Source organism: Alnus glutinosa, chromosome 2, assembly GCF_958979055.1.
Source record: "Alnus glutinosa chromosome 2, dhAlnGlut1.1, whole genome shotgun sequence".
Taxonomy (NCBI): domain Eukaryota; kingdom Viridiplantae; phylum Streptophyta; class Magnoliopsida; order Fagales; family Betulaceae; genus Alnus; species Alnus glutinosa.
Window position 1 is genome coordinate 30112613 of NC_084887.1, and position 18351 is coordinate 30130963.

Here is an 18351-nt window from a genome sequence, read left to right on the forward strand (position 1 = left end):
TATATATATATATATATATATATATATATATATATATATATATATATATATATATAAACTCAATTTCGTTTTCTAAGAAAAGAAAATCAGGTCAAATCAACCAAGCCTGAAGCCAAGACTCTTCTTGTGAGATTCAACTATAAAGGTAGCCAATAAGCATTTCCCAAGCAAACTACTCAAAATAGATATCATGGCTTCACTTGTTAATTTTTGACGAATGGGTTCTGAGAAATTACTTTTTAAGTGCAAAGATGACAGGATTTCCTTCTAGATCGAAATTGGAAATGAAATTCGAGAATAGAAATTTCTGAAGGATTATAACTTAAAAAAGTGTCTTCAGCCACAGTGACAGATGATATTAGTCAGCATGATCATGCAAAACAAGCAACAAAAGGTAGCCCATGTAGGTTTAGAGTGCGTTTTCACACTAGGATTCCGGGATTTTGTAGATCAGAATTGCAATTTTAAATTAAATTGCAAAAAATATCGTTTTAGAGTGCGTTTTTAAAAAATTGCGATTTAAAATATAGAAATATATGTGTTTTCAAATCGCAGGCAACTGCATGAGTTTTAAAAAACACACGATTTTAAAGACTAAACCGTAATTTTAAAAACTCAAATCGCACGTTTTAAAGTCTTAAATTCAAACAGACCAAAGTGATTCCAACCGGCAACCAGGATCATTCTCAAACGCTCAAACTGGGCTTGGACTGCGCTTTATAAGTTAACCCAAGTGAACCCAACCTGCCCGAGCCGCCTTAGCCTCTTCTTGAACGGAGCACTCAAATGAAACAACGGATGTAGTAGATAACATACACGTACAGATATATAGTACCGGCAAAAGCAAAGGTAAAACTTCAGTAGCCGTTGAACACAGAGAGAGAGAGAGACAGCGAGGAATGAATTCCTCGCTGATGCTTCGTCGTTGTTTCTGTTTCCAGAGTTCCACCTCTTCTTCTTGTTCTTCTTCTCTAAGCGTCTGTTCCAAGAAGAAGCCCCTTGTCTTCTTGGGCTCTCCTCAGGTACGCTCTCTCTTTCGTTTGCTGTGTCTATCTTTGGTATTTTGGTCTCTAACGAAATGGGTATTCTTGTAGGTCTCTGCAACAGTCCTTGATGCCCTTCTCTGTGCATCTAGTGCTCCAGACTCCTCGTTTGAGGTATTGGACCATAATTTCATTCCATTATATTCAACTGACTTTTGTTCCGTCAGTTTCATATCTGTCGTATGACTTGGAGTGTTTATTTTACTATTTGTTTGATTGGGGTTACTTTTACAGGTTTATATCATTAGGATTCTTAGCATATTTTTAATTAAGCCTTTAATTCTAATCTTACTCTGTGAAGATTAATTTAATGGCCAGGGTGCATTTGTCAGTGTGTCTTTGAATGTGTAGTTAAACATAGAGACACTGCATATGATCATGGAATGTGTCTTTGGTTTACACGTTAGTTAGATCTCAAGCCATGCCAAAATGAGGAATAGACCATGACTGTGTAATGCTCAGTGTAAAAGTTAGTTCGTTTAGCCATCAGAAAAAGGTTATAGGGACTGTTAACGTTTAGATTGTTTTGATAATTATGTTTAGCTGTATAAAATGAGAGGTTGATGTTATTGATTGCTAATTTGGTATGGTTTAGGTTGCAGCAATTGTTACTCAGCCACCTTCTAGAAGGAATAGGGGGGGAAAGGTGATGCCTTCTCCATTGGCTGAGTATGCTCTCGACAGAGGCTTCTCTTCTGACCTCATTTTCACACCCGAGAGGGCTGGGGAGGTAATCAATGTTTTCTGCTCCTGAAATTTATGCTTAAGTAGTAGTTAAAGTAGTGATTGGGTTCATTTACAACATTCAAGCCTGGTCTTTCGACCAAATGGCAAGAGGAGGAAGGTGAAGCCGCTTGTTCAATCCCGTAAGTGGTGTTTGAGTTTGTGTGTCTGGGTGAAATCCTGCACTAGACCTACATTTTCTTCTTATTGCAGAAGTTTGTAAACTCGTTCTTTCCATTTGACAGTATTGCAATTTTATTTTAGTTTTTTCAAATTTAATTGGGTTATGTCTCTCATTATCTTTTGTTGTAATAAATTTAAACTTATAGAAAAAAAAGGGGTTGAGAATGTTTGCTACATTAAAAAAATTGTCTGCCAGTGGGTTTTTATACCGAAAAGGAACTATGGGAATGCAAATTTGGTGCTTGCAAACTTTTAATCAAGTAAATAATATTTTCTTTCTTACTCAAGTTTCAGAACATTAAGTGAAGCTATAGTAAAAGACTAAATCTTTTTAATTGTTATCATTTTTAGTCTAGAAACAATCATTTTAACTTCATCTGGAATAGATGGCAGACCATAGGAAGAGATTCATTTTTCTTTCTATATGCAGGACATGTTCTTGTCAAATTTAAAAGCTTTGGATCCAGAACTCTGCATTACAGCAGCATATGGGAATATTTTACCCAGCAAGTTTCTCAATATTCCACCATCGGGTTAGTCAAACATATTCTTTTCTAACAAAATTCAGAATATTGTGCCTCCTACTTCTTTGTTAAACATGGCATGAGTGTCAATGTGACCGCATTTTGTTTGTCACATAAATATGCCATTTAAAATGTTTGAGCATACCCAATTAATTGTTGAATCACCTCTTATCCCAAAAGCTTAAACTAATAAGAAGAGGTAAATTTAATCATTTAATCAATACTATAACACTCCCCCTCACGTGTATGCTCAAACTCTTTTTTAATAGGTGAGGCCCAACACGTGAGGCCCAACACGTGAAATATTTAATTGAAATGGAAGGTGAATGATGGAGACAAGATTCGAACTTAAGATCTCTGCTCTGATACCATGTTAAATCACCATTTATTCTAAAATTTTAAGCTAATAGTAAGATGTAAATTTAATTATTTTATCAATACTATAACATTACTCACACATTGCTTTGATACCATGGAAAAAAGAGTAATAATTTATCTTGCTTATCGTTTGGGGGGTTTATTATAAGGTCCAAGTTTTTACTCTTGCCTCCAATGTTTTCATTGGAAAAAGCCTATGGGTTGCATATTATGTGAGGTACAGACCTTGGGCTTGAGTTGTAAGCCTCATGATTTTTGTGCCTTATGCGTGTGTTCACCTACACGTGTCTGTATATAGGTATTGATGTATATTTGTTTTGTCATTTGGTTTCCCATTAATAAATAAACTATTTGGATATGTTTAACCATCATAATAGCCAAGATATATAAACTAGAAAATGTTCTTTTGGGAAATGTGGGAGCAAGAAACCATACTTTCACTTTTTATTATTTCTTGTGGTAGAGGGATTAGGTTTCTTTGGCATTATGAGGAAATCTTCCAATATGTCATAGCAATTTATTATCACTCAATAGTAATGGCTATTGAAATCTCTCAATAGTTTCTCAATGCTGAATTTAAATTGTGTTTGCGTGTGTATGTCTCTTTATGTGTGTGTGAGTGTGCATGCATTTGATATTATTAAGAAACCTATTTAACGTCTTAATCATAAAGGTTTCTGGTAGGTTTGGTGTCACAGTCTTAGCTGGAGGCTAGTTCACAGTGCGGCCTTGCTATCCCCAAGTGGGCAGCAAGTAAATGAGTATCTCATAAGGCGCTTACGCACACACAATGACAATAATATGTAAGAATTTTTATTTAGAAGAGTAAAGCAATGCTCCAAAATAGTGTAGTTGTCACAATACACAAATTTTGAGGGAAAGTGGCTACTTGTATTAATGTAAAGAGAGTGGTTACAATGGTGAGAGCTGGAGGGAAAAGCTTTACAAAGAGACTCACCTGTATACCAGCGTGCTAGGCCAACGGTCCACTAACTAGGCACTCCCCCCTAAAGGGCATTCTGGGCTGTGACCCACCTGGCAGAAGGAAATATCAGTAAGCATGAACAAGCATAAAGCCATTTTTCTACTTAAATCTCAGTTTTGTGTCAGGGAAGTTAGAACACTTTATCAAGTTCTGTCTGTAAATTCTAACTGTGGTCTCAGTTTCCCTCAATCTTGGGCCCAAAACCTATTTCTAGTATGCTCATAAGTTTACATAAGTACATAAATGCTGGTAAGGCTCTTACTTTGAAAAGTAAGTTCAAGAATGCTAGAAGAGCTTAGTTTGGGAGTTGAGGCAAGCGTCCATGGTAAAGCAAAGAGGTCCTAGACAAGCTTTGGCCTGTGACGTTTGGCATGCACCTGTTGTAAAACTTGACGTCTGAGGCTTGCTCCTTTAATTTGGATTTTGAGACAAGTTTCTTGTGTCATAGCCATTGGCACGTTTCAAAGGGGTAGATGGCATGCTTGTGTTTGAAACAATTTCTTGCCAGTTTCGTTGTCTATTGTTGCCATCAAGCGTGTATTGAACCATATCCTTCATTTCATTTGGTCTTGTAATATGATTTTTACTTGTAATCTTATTCATTTAAAATTCAACCTTTTAAGCTTTGTTATACTGGTGTCCATCAGCTAGACCTCCTTGTGCACATACCATCTGATAAATCTCCAGATTATCCAATTCATTCATGTTTTGCATGGCCCCAGAAAAAAACATTGAATAACTGAATCATAAAGTTTCACCACTTCTAAGCTTCAAGCAATCAATCAACAGTTATTTGACAGGTATCACCCGAGACTTTAGTTCAACCAATTTCCAAAGTTTTGCAGGAAATGACTGCTCCAACATCCAACCTATGGATGGTGAACACTTTTTATTGATAGTATTTATTTTTACCAACACCATTCTATTGCAGAAAAGTTTTTAATGTAGTTTGGCATCTGTGAATTTTGCACTTACCAAAAAAGAATTTTGTGTTTTTGCTAGTGTTGTATATTTTGTCATGTAAAACATACTAGATTCTAAATTTTCAAGTGATATGATTCATATGAAGCCTGAAAAGATCTGAATCTGAAAAGCTTAATCAACTATGGCGATGTGAGCGTGCCCTCTAAGAGTAGGAAAGGAAAGGCTCAAGTTTTGTGGGTTTCGGGTTTTAGGGTAGGTCCTTGTGGGTTTGTTTGGGCTTTTCTTTTGTTGCTTTGAGTGCTCTTTGTGGGTTTTGTGCTTTAGGGCTTAGGTCCCTGTGGGTTTGTTTGGGTTTCGTTTTGTGGGCTAGTTCGGGTTTGAGGGCTTTTGGTTTTGAGGGTTTGGTGGGTTTCTTTCTTTTTTTGGGCTTTTTTTTTTTTTTTCGCGTTCTAGCTAAGTGCTTTCTCTTGTATACTTCCGGTGTACTAGGGGCGCCTTACGCTTTTAATAAGCCAAGTTTATTACTTAAAAAAAAAAAGATGTTCTACAAAAATTTCAGAGATTCAAATTTAATTTTCTCAGGGACAGTGAATATACACCCTAGTCTGCTGCCACTGTACCGTGGTGCTGCTCCTGTTCAAAGAGCATTGCAGGTTCTTTATTTTTGTAGGTTTATGATGTTCATTGTGTTAAATACTTAATACACTTCTTCCTTCTAAAGTGTGTATAGTGACATCTGTAAATTTATGCATTAGGATGGTGTTAAAGAAACAGGAGTATCATTGGCCTTCACGGTTCGTGCACTTGATGCTGGACCTGTCATTGCCTGTGAAAGATTGGAAGTTGATGATCAAATTAAGGTATGCTTATCTGGAATTACTACATTGATTATGGAGCATATAGAGGCTTAAGTTTAAGGATTCTGCTAGTCTTTATTTTTGCCTAGTCCTATTTGAAAGTGTCATGGATTTGTCTGAATCAATTACTCCATAACATGAATTTGGAGGCAAGATCTATCAAGTTTGATAAAATCTTATTGACCGTGTCTTGTATGTTAAATATCAAGATGTCAGTTATTTGTTAACCTGCAATTGTTCAGCTTTTATCCTTCTTTGTTATTATTATTGTTCTATTTTTTGGGAAGGGGCTCCTTCATTTGCTTCACTTTATTGTCCCTCTCTTTGCAAGCACAGACTCACTGCTGTATCTGCATTTAGCTTCAGTCTTAGTGTGCATTTTTAGCTGAGGCATTGTAAGAGTTAATTTTATAAATTATTCGAAACTCTCTCTCTCTCTCTCTCTGTTTGGATGATACTCATAATGTCCTCTTTATCTGCCTTGAAATGCAATGACTGCTTTCTGTTTGTTAAGCGCCTTCTAACTAACCTTAAAATACTTTGCTTACAGGCACCTGATTTACTTGAATTGCTATTTTCTGAAGGTGCGGTTTTTTGTTAGTATCTAAATTTAGTATTAATATGTCAAACATTCATGCAATTGATTAACTATAGCTACTTCATCTTTGTACCTAAAGCTGAAATTGTGTTACCCGAGAATGATATAGTTGTGCTTGCTAATGCTATAGGCCAGGGTGTCTTGGTCAATTATTATTCCAATTGTTTTACAGATGAACACACAAAAATGCGTCCCTTAATGTATGTATGACATCATCAGCAAGTTTGTCAATTAGAATGATTTAATTTTTTTTTTTAATAATAAAATTAATCGGTTTATATCCTCTATTACAAAATTCGTTAAATTTTCAAGAATCCTTTTATCACTATGTTTGTGTTTTTTTCCCCATTACTAATAAGGTGTTTTATTGACCATAGGCATGTAAACATGCAAGCCTCAAAGCATTGGTGCATAAGCTTTTTAAAATTCTGAATTCTAGTAATGATAAGAACACCTTTTATTAGAAGTAGGAAAAGTTTAAATATAACAAGTAGTAAAAAGTTTCTATTTGAAATGTTGAAGAGAGGTACAAACTAAGACATTTTTGCCTTGAAATATTCAGGATCTAAACTTCTAATCCGTGAACTTCCTTCTATATTTGACGGATCAGCTAGGGCAAAAGCACAACCCCAGGATGACTCTAAAGCTACCTTAGCTCCAAAGGTACCATTGTGTGATTTGTAGCATACTAGAAATATAACTAGGAGTACTATCTTGCAATATTTAATAGTGGTACTTTGAGGTGTAACATGCATCAAATGATGTGGCGCCCTTGTTGTTTTGGCTACCAAGTCTTTAACATACTGTTGGCAGAACTTGGTGACAATGTGTGCGTGTATGTGTGTGCAATGATTCACATTTTTCTCTTTGTGCAAATCCCATTTTTCTCTCCAGAAGGTGGTTTTGCTTTTAATAATATCAAAATTCACAAGTGAATATGGGATTTGGTACCTTTGTAGGATGTAGCATACAGCATTTGGCCGCAAATCCCATCCTAAGAATTTGAATATTTTAGTAAACAAGGTGGAACTGGAGAGAAACTAACCCTTATATCTTTCTGAATTATCTATACCTTGATGTACCTCTGCAGCATATTAAGTTGGCCAAATATTTTATGTTCAGTGACATTCAATTGGTAAAAGATTACTCACATTTAGGTTTTCTTGCTTTATGCAGTTAAGTCCAGAAGAGTCATGGCTATCTTTTGATGAAGAAGCTCTAGTCCTACATAATAAGGTAAGCTCTTTCTTATTCGAGTCCAACCATGCTGTCATGACATACAACCTTCCCAGGTTCGTGCATTTGCAGGGTGGCCTGGAACCCGAGCTAAGATTGTAGTTATTGACAAGAAAAATGATCACCGGAATATCGTAGAGCTTAAAATTATCACTACAAGAGTTTGCGGCCATAGAAATATTCAGGGCAATGAAGTTGATGACATTACTTTTGTCGAGGGTGCCTTGGTATTTCCATGTGGAGGGAGCACCACACTTGAGGTATGCTTCATAATTTCTATAAGCATATCTTTGAGTCTCGATTTGTTTTTTTTGTTTATTTTTTTACTTTGGTTGTTTGGATGGCATGTTAGTATATGTTTTCTTTATTTTCTTTTTCTCAGTAAATGCCATTTGGCGTATAATAAGTTGTTAGGTGATGTGTTTTGGTCTACCAAGCATGTATTGGACATGCATTTCACCCTAAAATCTAAATATTTGGACTATTACTGTATATATATATATATATATATATATATATATATACCAACATGTATCATATGAATATATATTCACAGTCAACCTGCAATATATGTAGGTACATATTCAAACGGAAAGAATTTGAAGCAAAAGTGAATATTCTGTTGAAATCTTCAATATGGCAAACGCATACCAGTCACTCTCTATATGACATGCTGATTTTGTTTCTTTGGTAACGCCACCAGGTTTTGGAACTTCAACTTCCTGGGAAGAAGGTGTATAGTGCAGCTGCCTTTTGGAATGGCTTGCGAGGTCAGAAGCTGAAAAAGTTATGACAAAGGGATCATTTTATTTAGGCGGCATTTAAGATTTAGGTTGAGGTTTAATCAAGTTGGGAAAATTCGTGGAGTCATCATTTTTTCTGTCATTTTATGATTTTGTTTTTGTTTCTGTTGTCCATTTGTCATTGTTTTCAATTAATGTACAACTACATGCAAAACTTTCAGCTGCAATTGATATTGAAATTTCGTTTAAACAAGACCTACATTGTAGACTTTCTAAGGGCTCCTCCCTTTATAAATGTACTTGTTTTGCTGTTCATGTTCTGTTCTGAGTTTACTGATATTACTATAAAATGTTTCACATCGCTGAGATGAATCGCTCTCGTTGAGTGGGTAATTTATAAAAATGTTTATAGTGTAAGTCTCACATTGGTTCCATACTAGGTTAGACTGAGGTTTATAGGCGATTCTAGGGATCGGCTCCAATTGTAACTTGATCAATTCTTTTAGATTAATATGTTATGTGAATGGGTTATTAAACACATCAGAATAATTTGATAGATTTCGAGGGAACCTAAACCTTAAATTCTGAGGGAACTTAGACCTTTGCAAACACAAAATTTGGAATTAATTCTGCATACTTTTTATTAATCACTCACGCATATAAATAAGAGAATTATAAAGACAGAGAATAAGAGATGAACTTCTACTTCTACCCTAAATTAAACTCCTAATACAAATAAACCACTTGGAGAAACCTACTACTAAATAACTTCTGCACCATAGTGCTACAAATAATTAAAAGACTCTGATTTAGATAGATAACTATAACTATCTTTATTTAATTAAACTACAATTACTCTAAGATAAACTAATGCAAGTTATGTCATCGTCTTCTACATCTTGTAGAATTTTACTTTCGTAATATAATAGCACATATGTAATTAGTGTTTTTACTTTATCATTTCTAATTCTAAAGGAGAAAAATCTTTAACAATGTAGCAACTCGCTTCCTCATTACTACTCTCTAACCATTTTGATGCCTCTTGAAGCATCAAGTTCATGACCCGGTTGATGTACATTCTTTCTTCAACATTGTTCTTGCAGAATTACTTTTTTTCTTTTTCTTTTTTTGAGAAATAATGCAGAATTACTTTCTAGTTGTTTATGTTACAGCACCATTATTGGACACCCAGCAACCTATAAAATCTGTTTGTTCTGGTCCACTGGTGGGGGGTGATCCTGCAACGTACATCTTAATTATGGTCCAGATAAGCAGGCATGGATGCCGCGTTTCTGGCACAAGGCATCAAAATGGCTCTTTTTGTAGGAGAAAACGTAGCCTTTTGCTCAAATTCTGGCAATCTTTAATTGTATTTGCTAAATTTTATAAAACAATTCACTAATAGCCGTATGACATTTTAGTAAAGAAATCTAAAACAGAAAAGTAATGCTCGTTAGGTGCGTTAAAGAGTAGCTTTTTATAAAAGTTATTTGCCTCCACCTATTTTGATCAATTGGTGTGCACTGAGTTGTAGCAAATACTTTTCTAGGGTGCAATGGAGCTTCATAGTTTCTATTCTAGCAAGGAGAGAAACATGACTTATAAACACTGCAGAAAGATTTTGAGAGAGAGAGAGAGAGAGAGAGAGAGAGAGAGGAAAATAGAAGATTTCGGTGTGTTTAAAATTGGTAAGTTTGATATGAAGTGGGCTATTTATATTTTAGTTCAAACTTAATTTAACACGTTCGGTGCTAAAGCATACATACAAGTGCATATACCCGACTATTGCTTTAAATCAATAGTGAGTTGGCATTATAAACGCCACTATTATTTTCTATTTTTCTTATGTGGAACTCTCCTATTTGAAGACTATTTAAATGCATACATACTCTTTAATCACTTCTTTTACACTTTTGCTCATCTCTTGAGCTTCTTCTATCTTCTCTGTTTGGGATTGTCTAATCTCGATTTAAATTTCATTAATGGTGTAGAAGAAAAGGGATGAAAAGTTCTATGGCCGAACTCGATCTGCTGGAAAATCATGCTTGCCTAATATTGGACATCACAAAAGTTTTGCAGTATATATATAGTCAACAAAAAAGTCTGAAATTTGAGTTAAAAAAAAAAAAAGGGTCTGAAAATTGAGTGGCCGGTAGCTCATAATTCAGGAGATTCTCCTTGGGAACTTAAATGGCATCACTCAAAGAGCTTCTTTGAGCTTAATTTCTAGAGTTGAAGAAAAGAATGTGTCTTTCTAATTCAAAATAATGTGTCTTCCACTTATGCTTAGCAAGTGTTATACTGTTACCTTGGAGGCTTAAATTATTTAAAGAAGCTTGCTTCAATTCTAACCTATTGTATTATTTCAGCCAAATTTCTCATATTCGCATTGCTTTTTTGGTTTTGAAGTTTTGGTTCTTTTTACTTAATTAAACTCAAAGTTTTTGTAGTATTTTACTTTTTGTGAGTGAGAACATTATTTTTAAAAATTAAAAATTAAAAATCAATGGTCCAATAATTTTTATTTTTTTTTGGGAGAATATATAATTCTTTCTCCTTATTTTTTTTTCTTTGTAATTCAATAAAATAATTTTAAAATATCGGTTCGAGTGGTGTATATATAGCTTGCTGCTAGGGATATTATATATAATTTTTTTTACAAATTTTTTACAAACTGAAGTGACAATCCACGTGTCACTCATGTTGCCGTGTCACTCATGTTGCCAACGACTAAACAATTAAATTTAGCTATCAATTTTTTTTGCTTAATTTTTTCACCTATTTTGAGTCACGTGGCACTCATGTGGACTATCCCATAAGTTTGGAGATAATTAATTGTAGTAAAAACTGTAATTCTCAAAACATTTTATTTATAGATGATTGCATAATATTTTTCGGTACGTGTAAAAGAAGTTTGTACCTAAGTCAAAATTAGGGAAAATGTAATGTAATTTTAGAAAATCTTGAAGTGTTTTTTTTTTTTTGACACGTCCACACAAAAGGGGGAGGGGGGGATTCAAACTATCTAGTGACCTCCGTTTCATGAGGCGTGGTCCCCAACCAATTGAGCTACCCTTAGGGACAAAAAATCTTGAAGTTAGTTAATGTAAATCTCTTGTAATAAAATAATTGGAAAGCAAAACTAGTCTTATTGAAAAAGAAAAATTAAAGTAAACAAATGGGAGAGATCTTTTACAAATTTCTTTTCATCAAACTAACTAAAATAAACAAAGAAGCATACCCAAAAGCAGTACTGTTGCCTTTCATTATTTCTAGACACACTAGCATGCTTTGTGGAATTTTTTTCTTCCTTTGTTTATGGAATAATACTCGATTTTCTACACCCTGCTTTGTTTCATATATATCTTCTTTTTAAATCTAACAAGCGGCTTCTTCTCTTATATAAATTCAGAGTCTTGGCAGTGTATCATATACCTCTCTCTCTCTCTCTCTCTCTCTCTCTCATATTTGCTTTGTTCTAAAGAGAAGGAAAATGGGTGCTCTTGATTACCTCTCCAACTTTTGCACTGTCACCAGCACAAGGGGCAAGCGCAAAGCAATGCAGGTATTCAATATCGCCAATTATATAACCTTTTCATACTCTGCTCGCTCTGTCAAATGAAGATGAACCTCTCTCTCTCTCTCCCTCTCTCTCTCTCTCTCTCTTTCTCTCTCTCTGTTGTGTTTTGTTCTGTGCTCCTGTGTCTTAAACTTTAAGGATGGTTTATGTTCTCTTTCCCAGACAGTCGAGATCAAAGTCAAAATGGACTGTGATGGCTGTGAAAGGAGAGTAAAAAATGCTGTTACCACCATGAAAGGTTACATTCTGAACTTCTCTCTCTCTCTCTCTCTCTCTCTCTGCGTGTTTCCTTGTATTGAAGCTTTGTTTTGTCCCATGCATTGCAATTCACTGACATGTCAACCGTGAAAGAAAGGGATCGATGCATATAGCAGCTAGCGTTTATAAGAAAAACAAAAGCAACTTTTAGGTTAAGATCCACAAATATAACAAACGGAAACAAATTATCCGTGTGAACCTCTGAAAACCCATTATCAATATGAAACTTTTACAACTTCTTCTTCTTCTTCTTCTTCTTCTTCTTCTTCTTCTTTTTCGTTTTAGTTATGATAGCTGACAGTTAAGCAGACAATAGACTACAAAACAAAGGCTCATCTCCCATCCGATCCGTTACAAAACTTCCCTTTTATCCTGTTTTTGCTTAATGTATGACACGTGGGGAACTGAAAATCCTATACATCAGTAGATACACAGTTTTTTTCTTAACCAGGGTATCTGGTCCCGACTAGATCCCGGGACACCATGCAAGGCGATCCCTTCACACGAGTAAGGTAAAGTTCAAGCTTTCGCTCACAAACATAGTCCCAAAAGATTATTTACACTCAAAAAAAGTCAAAAAAGGGTGGAGAGTGACCAAATATTGGAAATTCCTACTCAGGCGTAATTATTGTAGCATTTCTTTAGTTTTCTTTTTATTTTCTTTTATTTTTTTATATAGATTTATTTAGGCATTTGTAGCTACTTAATTATTTCTCTCAAATTGGATTTAGGTGTAAAATCTGTGGAGGTGAACAGAAAGCAACACCGGGTAACAGTGAGTGGTTATGTTGAACCAAATAAGGTGTTGAAGAGGGTAAAGAGTACAGGGAAGAGAGCTGAATTTTGGCCTTATATCCCTCAACATCTAGTCCACTATCCTTATGCGTCCGGAGCCTACGACAGAAGGGCACCATCCGGCTTCGTTCGAAACGTTGTGCAAGCTTTTCCGGCCTCAAATGCACCTGAGGATAACATTGTCTCACTATTCAGTGATGATAATGTGAACGCATGTTCCATCATGTAAGGAGTGATCGATGATATATCTATGTATATATTACGTACTGAAAAGTACGATGTGGTTCTTCTAGACAAGAACCTTGAAACATTTTCTCCCAAGTATGAATGATCGAGACAGCAATTATACATGAGTGTGTATATTTTTGAGACTGTATATATGTGTGATTTCGTTCTTTGGTATTGGGAGCTTAACCATGTGCTTTACAAAGGAAGTAGCATGTCTCCGTCTCTTTACATTTAAAATTTTGTTTTTATTGCATCTAACGGTGTATATGATACCATGTCATTTACAAGTTTTAAATGAAGAGGCAGCATATTCACCATGCGACAACATATACATTATTAGATCTTTGAAATCTAATATGAACCACAAAATTGATTATTTCCGTTTCACTTCAAATGGAAAGAATCTTAATCCACAAATTAGGTAACTAATTCAAGCATGGGATTGAGGAAACTTATGATAATTGATTTGTGTGGTTGAATATATTAATACAAAGAATCATAACAACATCATTTTGAAAGATCCTAAAAGTAGAACCCTTGCATTTAGATTATTTGTTGGCTCCCATTTTGTGTGACATACCATTTTCTGTTGCCTCAAAGTGGCTAGAATGACAATGTCAAGCATGTTAAGGCTATATATATATATATATGCAACGACTCAGGAAAAAAATTTATAACGTTCTTATTAGGGTCACGTCATAGAGTGATTCAATAATACTTGGCATTGCTAGGTGACCTTGATACTATTTATATGGGAGTGTACATTACAATCTTCTCCTTAAACTTCTGACGTCTTTATCAAGGTCACGTCGTGCAGTGCTCTATATATATACCACATAAAGTTATTAGGCAGCTTTGATACTATTTGTAGTCTTTATCAAGGTCACGTCGTGCAGTGCTCTATATATATACCACATAAAGTTATTAGGCAGCTTTGATACTATTTGTAATGATACAGAGAAAGCGCTAGTCACATCTGCGCTATCATCCCAAAAAGACTAATCAAGTTGAAACTTCTTTAAAATCACTTATAAAATCCAGTTTCACATAATAAATAAGCAATGTAAAACTTAACACTCATTAATGTTTTTATAAATTGCACTACAACTTTACGTGAACTATTCATTTTCTCAAAGTACGTGGAACCGGAGGTCCGGAGCGTTACAACATGAATCTTCATCAACCTGTCCAAATGCATCGTCCCGAGTTCTTGCAGTTTTGACAGGAGGGATGATGTTTTATTGGAGTACATATATATATATATATATATAAGATTCTCGTTCCCTACCACAAAAAGATGAATGATGATTCAAATGAGTACTGTTAATTCCAACTGGATGGCATTCAGCTAGCGAGCTAATATAATGATAATTACTGCCATACATATATAATGCCTAGCTTGTTGGAATATTTAAAGCAACATTCCAAAGGGCAAAGGACCCCATTCATGTAACAACAATACTTACTATTTAAGCTAAAATTAATGTTGATTAATTAATTAGCTGGAATCGTGAACATATGCGGAGTGTTGAAGTCGGTTGGTTATATTATGTTCAAATGGATGGTTTGTAGTCGATTCGGCTCGATCTTTCATAATTGAGCTTCGTCAATGAGAGGGTTGCTCTCCAGATTCCGTCTATATATCATCAATCCCATCACTTTCGATCTCCATCAAATCCAATTATTTCCAATCCAATGGGTCATGCTTACCCTACTTTAAACTTCTTCTTTGAATCGGAGAAAGAAATATCATATCGTTAATTAGACTATAAAGTCATCCCTAATAATTAATTAGACTATATGATTTCTCCTCCCTGATATTCTATATTATATATGCTAATTAAGCTTTAAGAAGTGCATGCATGTTGCAACTATAAATATAAATGTTCATCTGTACGTCCTCAAAGAGTAACTCAATCAGTTGGAGACCATCCCTCATAAAGCGGATGTTACTAGTTCGAATTTCTCTTTCCCTCTTGTGTGGACATGTCAAAATATATATATATATATTGTACGCATTCCCGGCTATTTTGTATAATGATATTTCTATTACAAATTAATTATGTTCTCCCGTAAAATCTGGTGGTGATCAAATAACATACAACAACTATTTGCCTGCATATATATATATATATATATATATATATATATATATATATATATATATAGTCCTAGCCTCATTTTTCAACGACATATCCCTAAGTTCTGGCTTTAACGTTAATGGCATGACGTACTACTCAATTTCAAAATGATGGTGGTGAACTTTAATTTGCTCTTATCCCAACATCTTATTTATAGTTACTGCTAACTTTTTTAATTTTTTTTTTTTTTTTTTTTTTTTTAAAGTTAAAGGGACAATAAGAAAGAAACAACCTTCGATCTATATATATATATGTTTTGGCTGTCTCATACCAAACGGCGCCGCTGGGATCGATGATAAAATTAATGTATAAATTAGTTATATATTAAGCTAATTAAACATATCTGAGCGTGGTTTGCCAGGTTTGATTACAAAATAATAATGAAGAGACAGATTCATAATTCATTAATTTATCCAACTAATAATTAAGGCCAAAAGAGGGAGAATGATTAGTGGGAGCACCACCCTTGGCTTGGAGTTTTTGGTGATTAATTATAAAAGAAACTTTGTATTAAATGAGTGACCTTTTGGCCCCTTTGCAGCGCTCTTTGGTGCTTTCATTCACATCAAAATGCATCCATTACTCCAACATCCTATTTCTTTGTTGCAATTTTTTATGTTCTTGGGATTCTAATTGCCCACCCAGTTAGATTTTTATTTCTTTATCCATCACCAATTCAATTAAGTGGACAGGAAAAACAAAAATAAATTAGCCCAAGCAAGCATTACCGTGGGAATTTTCTTTGAACAAAAGTCAAGATCTTTGACAAGAAGTCAACGTGCTTAGACAGATCCATAGCCTCCCGTCAACAAAATTCCAGAATAAGGTGCATGATTGATATTGGATACTTTGATACGATCCATATAAGATTAATTAAAATGGTATTAATTATAAAAGTAAACCACCTCACTTGAAATTGAGTGATTCGCCTAGGAATAATATTAGATGTAAAATCTTCTTCAAATCTTTTCTTTCACTTTTTAAAATATGGATGTCTTATTAATTTCTAAAAATAGCAAAAAATAAGAGAGGTAAATATCTAAAATATTATTCAATAATCAAAACTTGGTTTCCCAACGTCTACATGTGATATACAGTGTTAGAATAGATTCCTCATACTAAACGCTGAATCAATCAATTCACACCTGCAAAACAAAAAGAATGTAAGAAAAGATAGCTCTGATGCTTAAGTTAGTATAGTATTTATAAAGGAAATATAAATGCATTAAGCCCGAGTTTTGAATTTGGGGTCAAGAGTCTCCTTTACTCTGTTAGAGTTTTCATTTTATAATATTCTAGATATAACTGCTTTCATACCATGCGGTAGTCTAATCGTAAGCTTTTCTCCCACAATGGTGTAGGCTTAAGCATCCCATATCTCCTAAATTAGGAATGCATCCGGCATAGTGCATGGTTTGAATGTGGTTGCATGGCTTGGCACACGCTTCTTTGCTATCGGAGCGGATCTCTTGTTACGCGTAGCATAATAAGATCGGATCTCTGAACCTAATTTTGCTTACACAGACTGGTTTTTAAGTCTCCGCAGATATGCTTTGTGGGCCATGTGACTTTGTCGGCCCAATAGATGACAAATCTCTTCGCTAAACAAAAAAGTTAAATATTATTATAAAGCTTTGGATACATTTCTTGAAATTTGAACGCAATGATTTGAACCATCCAATATGTAGAAACCATTTGAATCTCGCATGACTTCTACGTGGATACATATAAATGGTCCAAATTTGTAACCTTATGATTTGAAGGTGGGGAATAATAATAGAGGGCTTAATTCAATTCTCGAATCCCAAAAGTGTAACCTTCCAATGCTTTAGGCCAACATACTTTTGGTCATTCAATACCGCGGTCTTTTGGCCCACCGAAAGTGCAAATGTCCGGGAACCAACTACCTCTCTACTCATTCAAAAGAATGCCTAGTGGAAGAAATCATTGCCTTCTTTTCATTTCACTATTATGGTTGAAGAAAGATCTTTGTTAGATATATCCAGCTAATATATACTTCACAGTCTCTTCAAATAAAGATGAAAGATCTCTTTCCCTAGTGATTTGGAACTCTTAGATCAAAAAAAAATAATAAAAAAAAAAGTACACGTACGGACTGACCAGCGAATCACCTGCAAGACAAGAAACGAGGCGTCAGTAGGCCTCTAGTTATGAGACCGAAGGCACTCCGATACCCAAATCAGTATGCTTGAACTTGAGGGGAGAATATATGGGGAGAGAGAGAGCTCCTTATAAACATATAGAGGAGAGAAGAGAGACCTTATATTAGGCCTCTTGGGTTCTAGTGAAAGTGGGCCTCATGTCTGTGGCTCATTTGGACTCTTTTTTGGGCCTCTTGTGATAATAGGTCTTGTATTAGGCTATTCTGGCCCCTCTTAGGCCTTAGTAGAAGTGGTCCTTTAACAAGACCGGTCCGTGGGTCTTAGGCGCATTTTTTGGATCCATCACCATCAGGAACCTGCCATCTCATACCCGTGTATGATTCTCATTGACTTTCCCAAATGAAGATAAAACCCATATTAAGAAACCATTATAAGACCATTTGGGACCTATGTATTTAACCACCCTTGGCAACCGAGATGAATACCTTGGTGATGTTCACATAGTCGTTGGCAATGGCTCTCAACTGCCCATAACATCGCTTTGATAGTGAAATTCCTCAAATATCTCTATTAATGTAGTAGCCTATTCGCCATATTCGCCAGTCAACCCCGCGTTGGCTACCTTGCAATAGTTACTATGACCGTCTAGCATGAACACTTTAGTCGTTATTGCCAGCCAGCTACCACTATAGAATGTAAGTTATAGAATTTTTTTTTTTTTTTTTAAAAAAAAAAAATTATCTTTTATTTTAGAAAACACTAATCAATTTTTTGTTTTTCAAACACATTCTTCAAAATTTAATTAAACAGATTTTCTTATTTGGACGTCACATATAATTTTTTTTTTTTCTCAAATGTGGCTCCTACCAAATTAATTGTCAATCTTCACCTTTTTCAAAACTTTATATATTCGGGGTCTTCTGATGCAACCAACAAATTGTTAGGACACCCTTCTTAAAGATATTCACCCATCAATAGTGGCGGAACTACATGGTGGCTTGGGGGCTGGGGCCCTCCAAGTCAACATGTTTT

General features: G+C 34.9%; 2 protein-coding genes across 3 annotated transcripts; both read left to right on the forward strand.

Moving 5' to 3' along the window:
* Positions 1–742: 742 nt before the first annotated feature.
* Positions 743–8447, forward strand: LOC133860914 (uncharacterized). Of its 2 annotated transcripts, none has more exons than XM_062296579.1 (11): positions 743–1022; positions 1095–1157; positions 1639–1773; positions 2380–2482; positions 5343–5413; positions 5516–5620; positions 6168–6201; positions 6826–6878; positions 7392–7451; positions 7508–7711; positions 8155–8447. In XM_062296579.1, the coding sequence occupies exons 1-11, from the start codon at positions 900–902 to the stop codon at positions 8242–8244; spliced, it is 1041 nt and encodes a 346-aa protein (XP_062152563.1). In that variant the 5' UTR covers positions 743–899; the 3' UTR covers positions 8245–8447. The 2 variants fall into 2 exon arrangements, with proteins under 2 accessions (XP_062152563.1, XP_062152562.1); XM_062296578.1 differs by having other exon boundaries at positions 744–1022; positions 6778–6878.
* Positions 8448–11609: 3162 nt separating this feature from the next.
* Positions 11610–13199, forward strand: LOC133861133 (heavy metal-associated isoprenylated plant protein 21). The gene is made up of 3 exons (XM_062296849.1): positions 11610–11759; positions 11937–12012; positions 12764–13199. Exons 1-3 carry the CDS (start codon positions 11688–11690, stop codon positions 13054–13056), a joined length of 441 nt encoding a protein of 146 aa, XP_062152833.1. The 5' UTR covers positions 11610–11687; the 3' UTR covers positions 13057–13199.
* The last annotated feature ends 5152 nt before the right edge of the window (positions 13200–18351 follow it).

Excerpts from the sequence above, each read along its gene's own strand:
- LOC133860914 (XM_062296578.1), top strand. The coding sequence starts at position 900 with ATGAATTCCTCGCTGATGCTTCGTCGTTGTTTCTGTTTCCAGAGTTCC. Across the intron at positions 5,621-6,167 it reads AAGTTGATGATCAAATTAAG|GCACCTGATTTACTTGAATT; the intron begins GTATGCTTATCT and ends CTTTGCTTACAG. Across the intron at positions 6,879-7,391 it reads AAGCTACCTTAGCTCCAAAG|TTAAGTCCAGAAGAGTCATG; the intron begins GTACCATTGTGT and ends TGCTTTATGCAG.
- LOC133861133 (XM_062296849.1), top strand. The coding sequence starts at position 11,688 with ATGGGTGCTCTTGATTACCTCTCCAACTTTTGCACTGTCACCAGCACA. Across the intron at positions 11,760-11,936 it reads GCAAGCGCAAAGCAATGCAG|ACAGTCGAGATCAAAGTCAA; the intron begins GTATTCAATATC and ends TCTCTTTCCCAG. Across the intron at positions 12,013-12,763 it reads TGCTGTTACCACCATGAAAG|GTGTAAAATCTGTGGAGGTG; the intron begins GTTACATTCTGA and ends AATTGGATTTAG.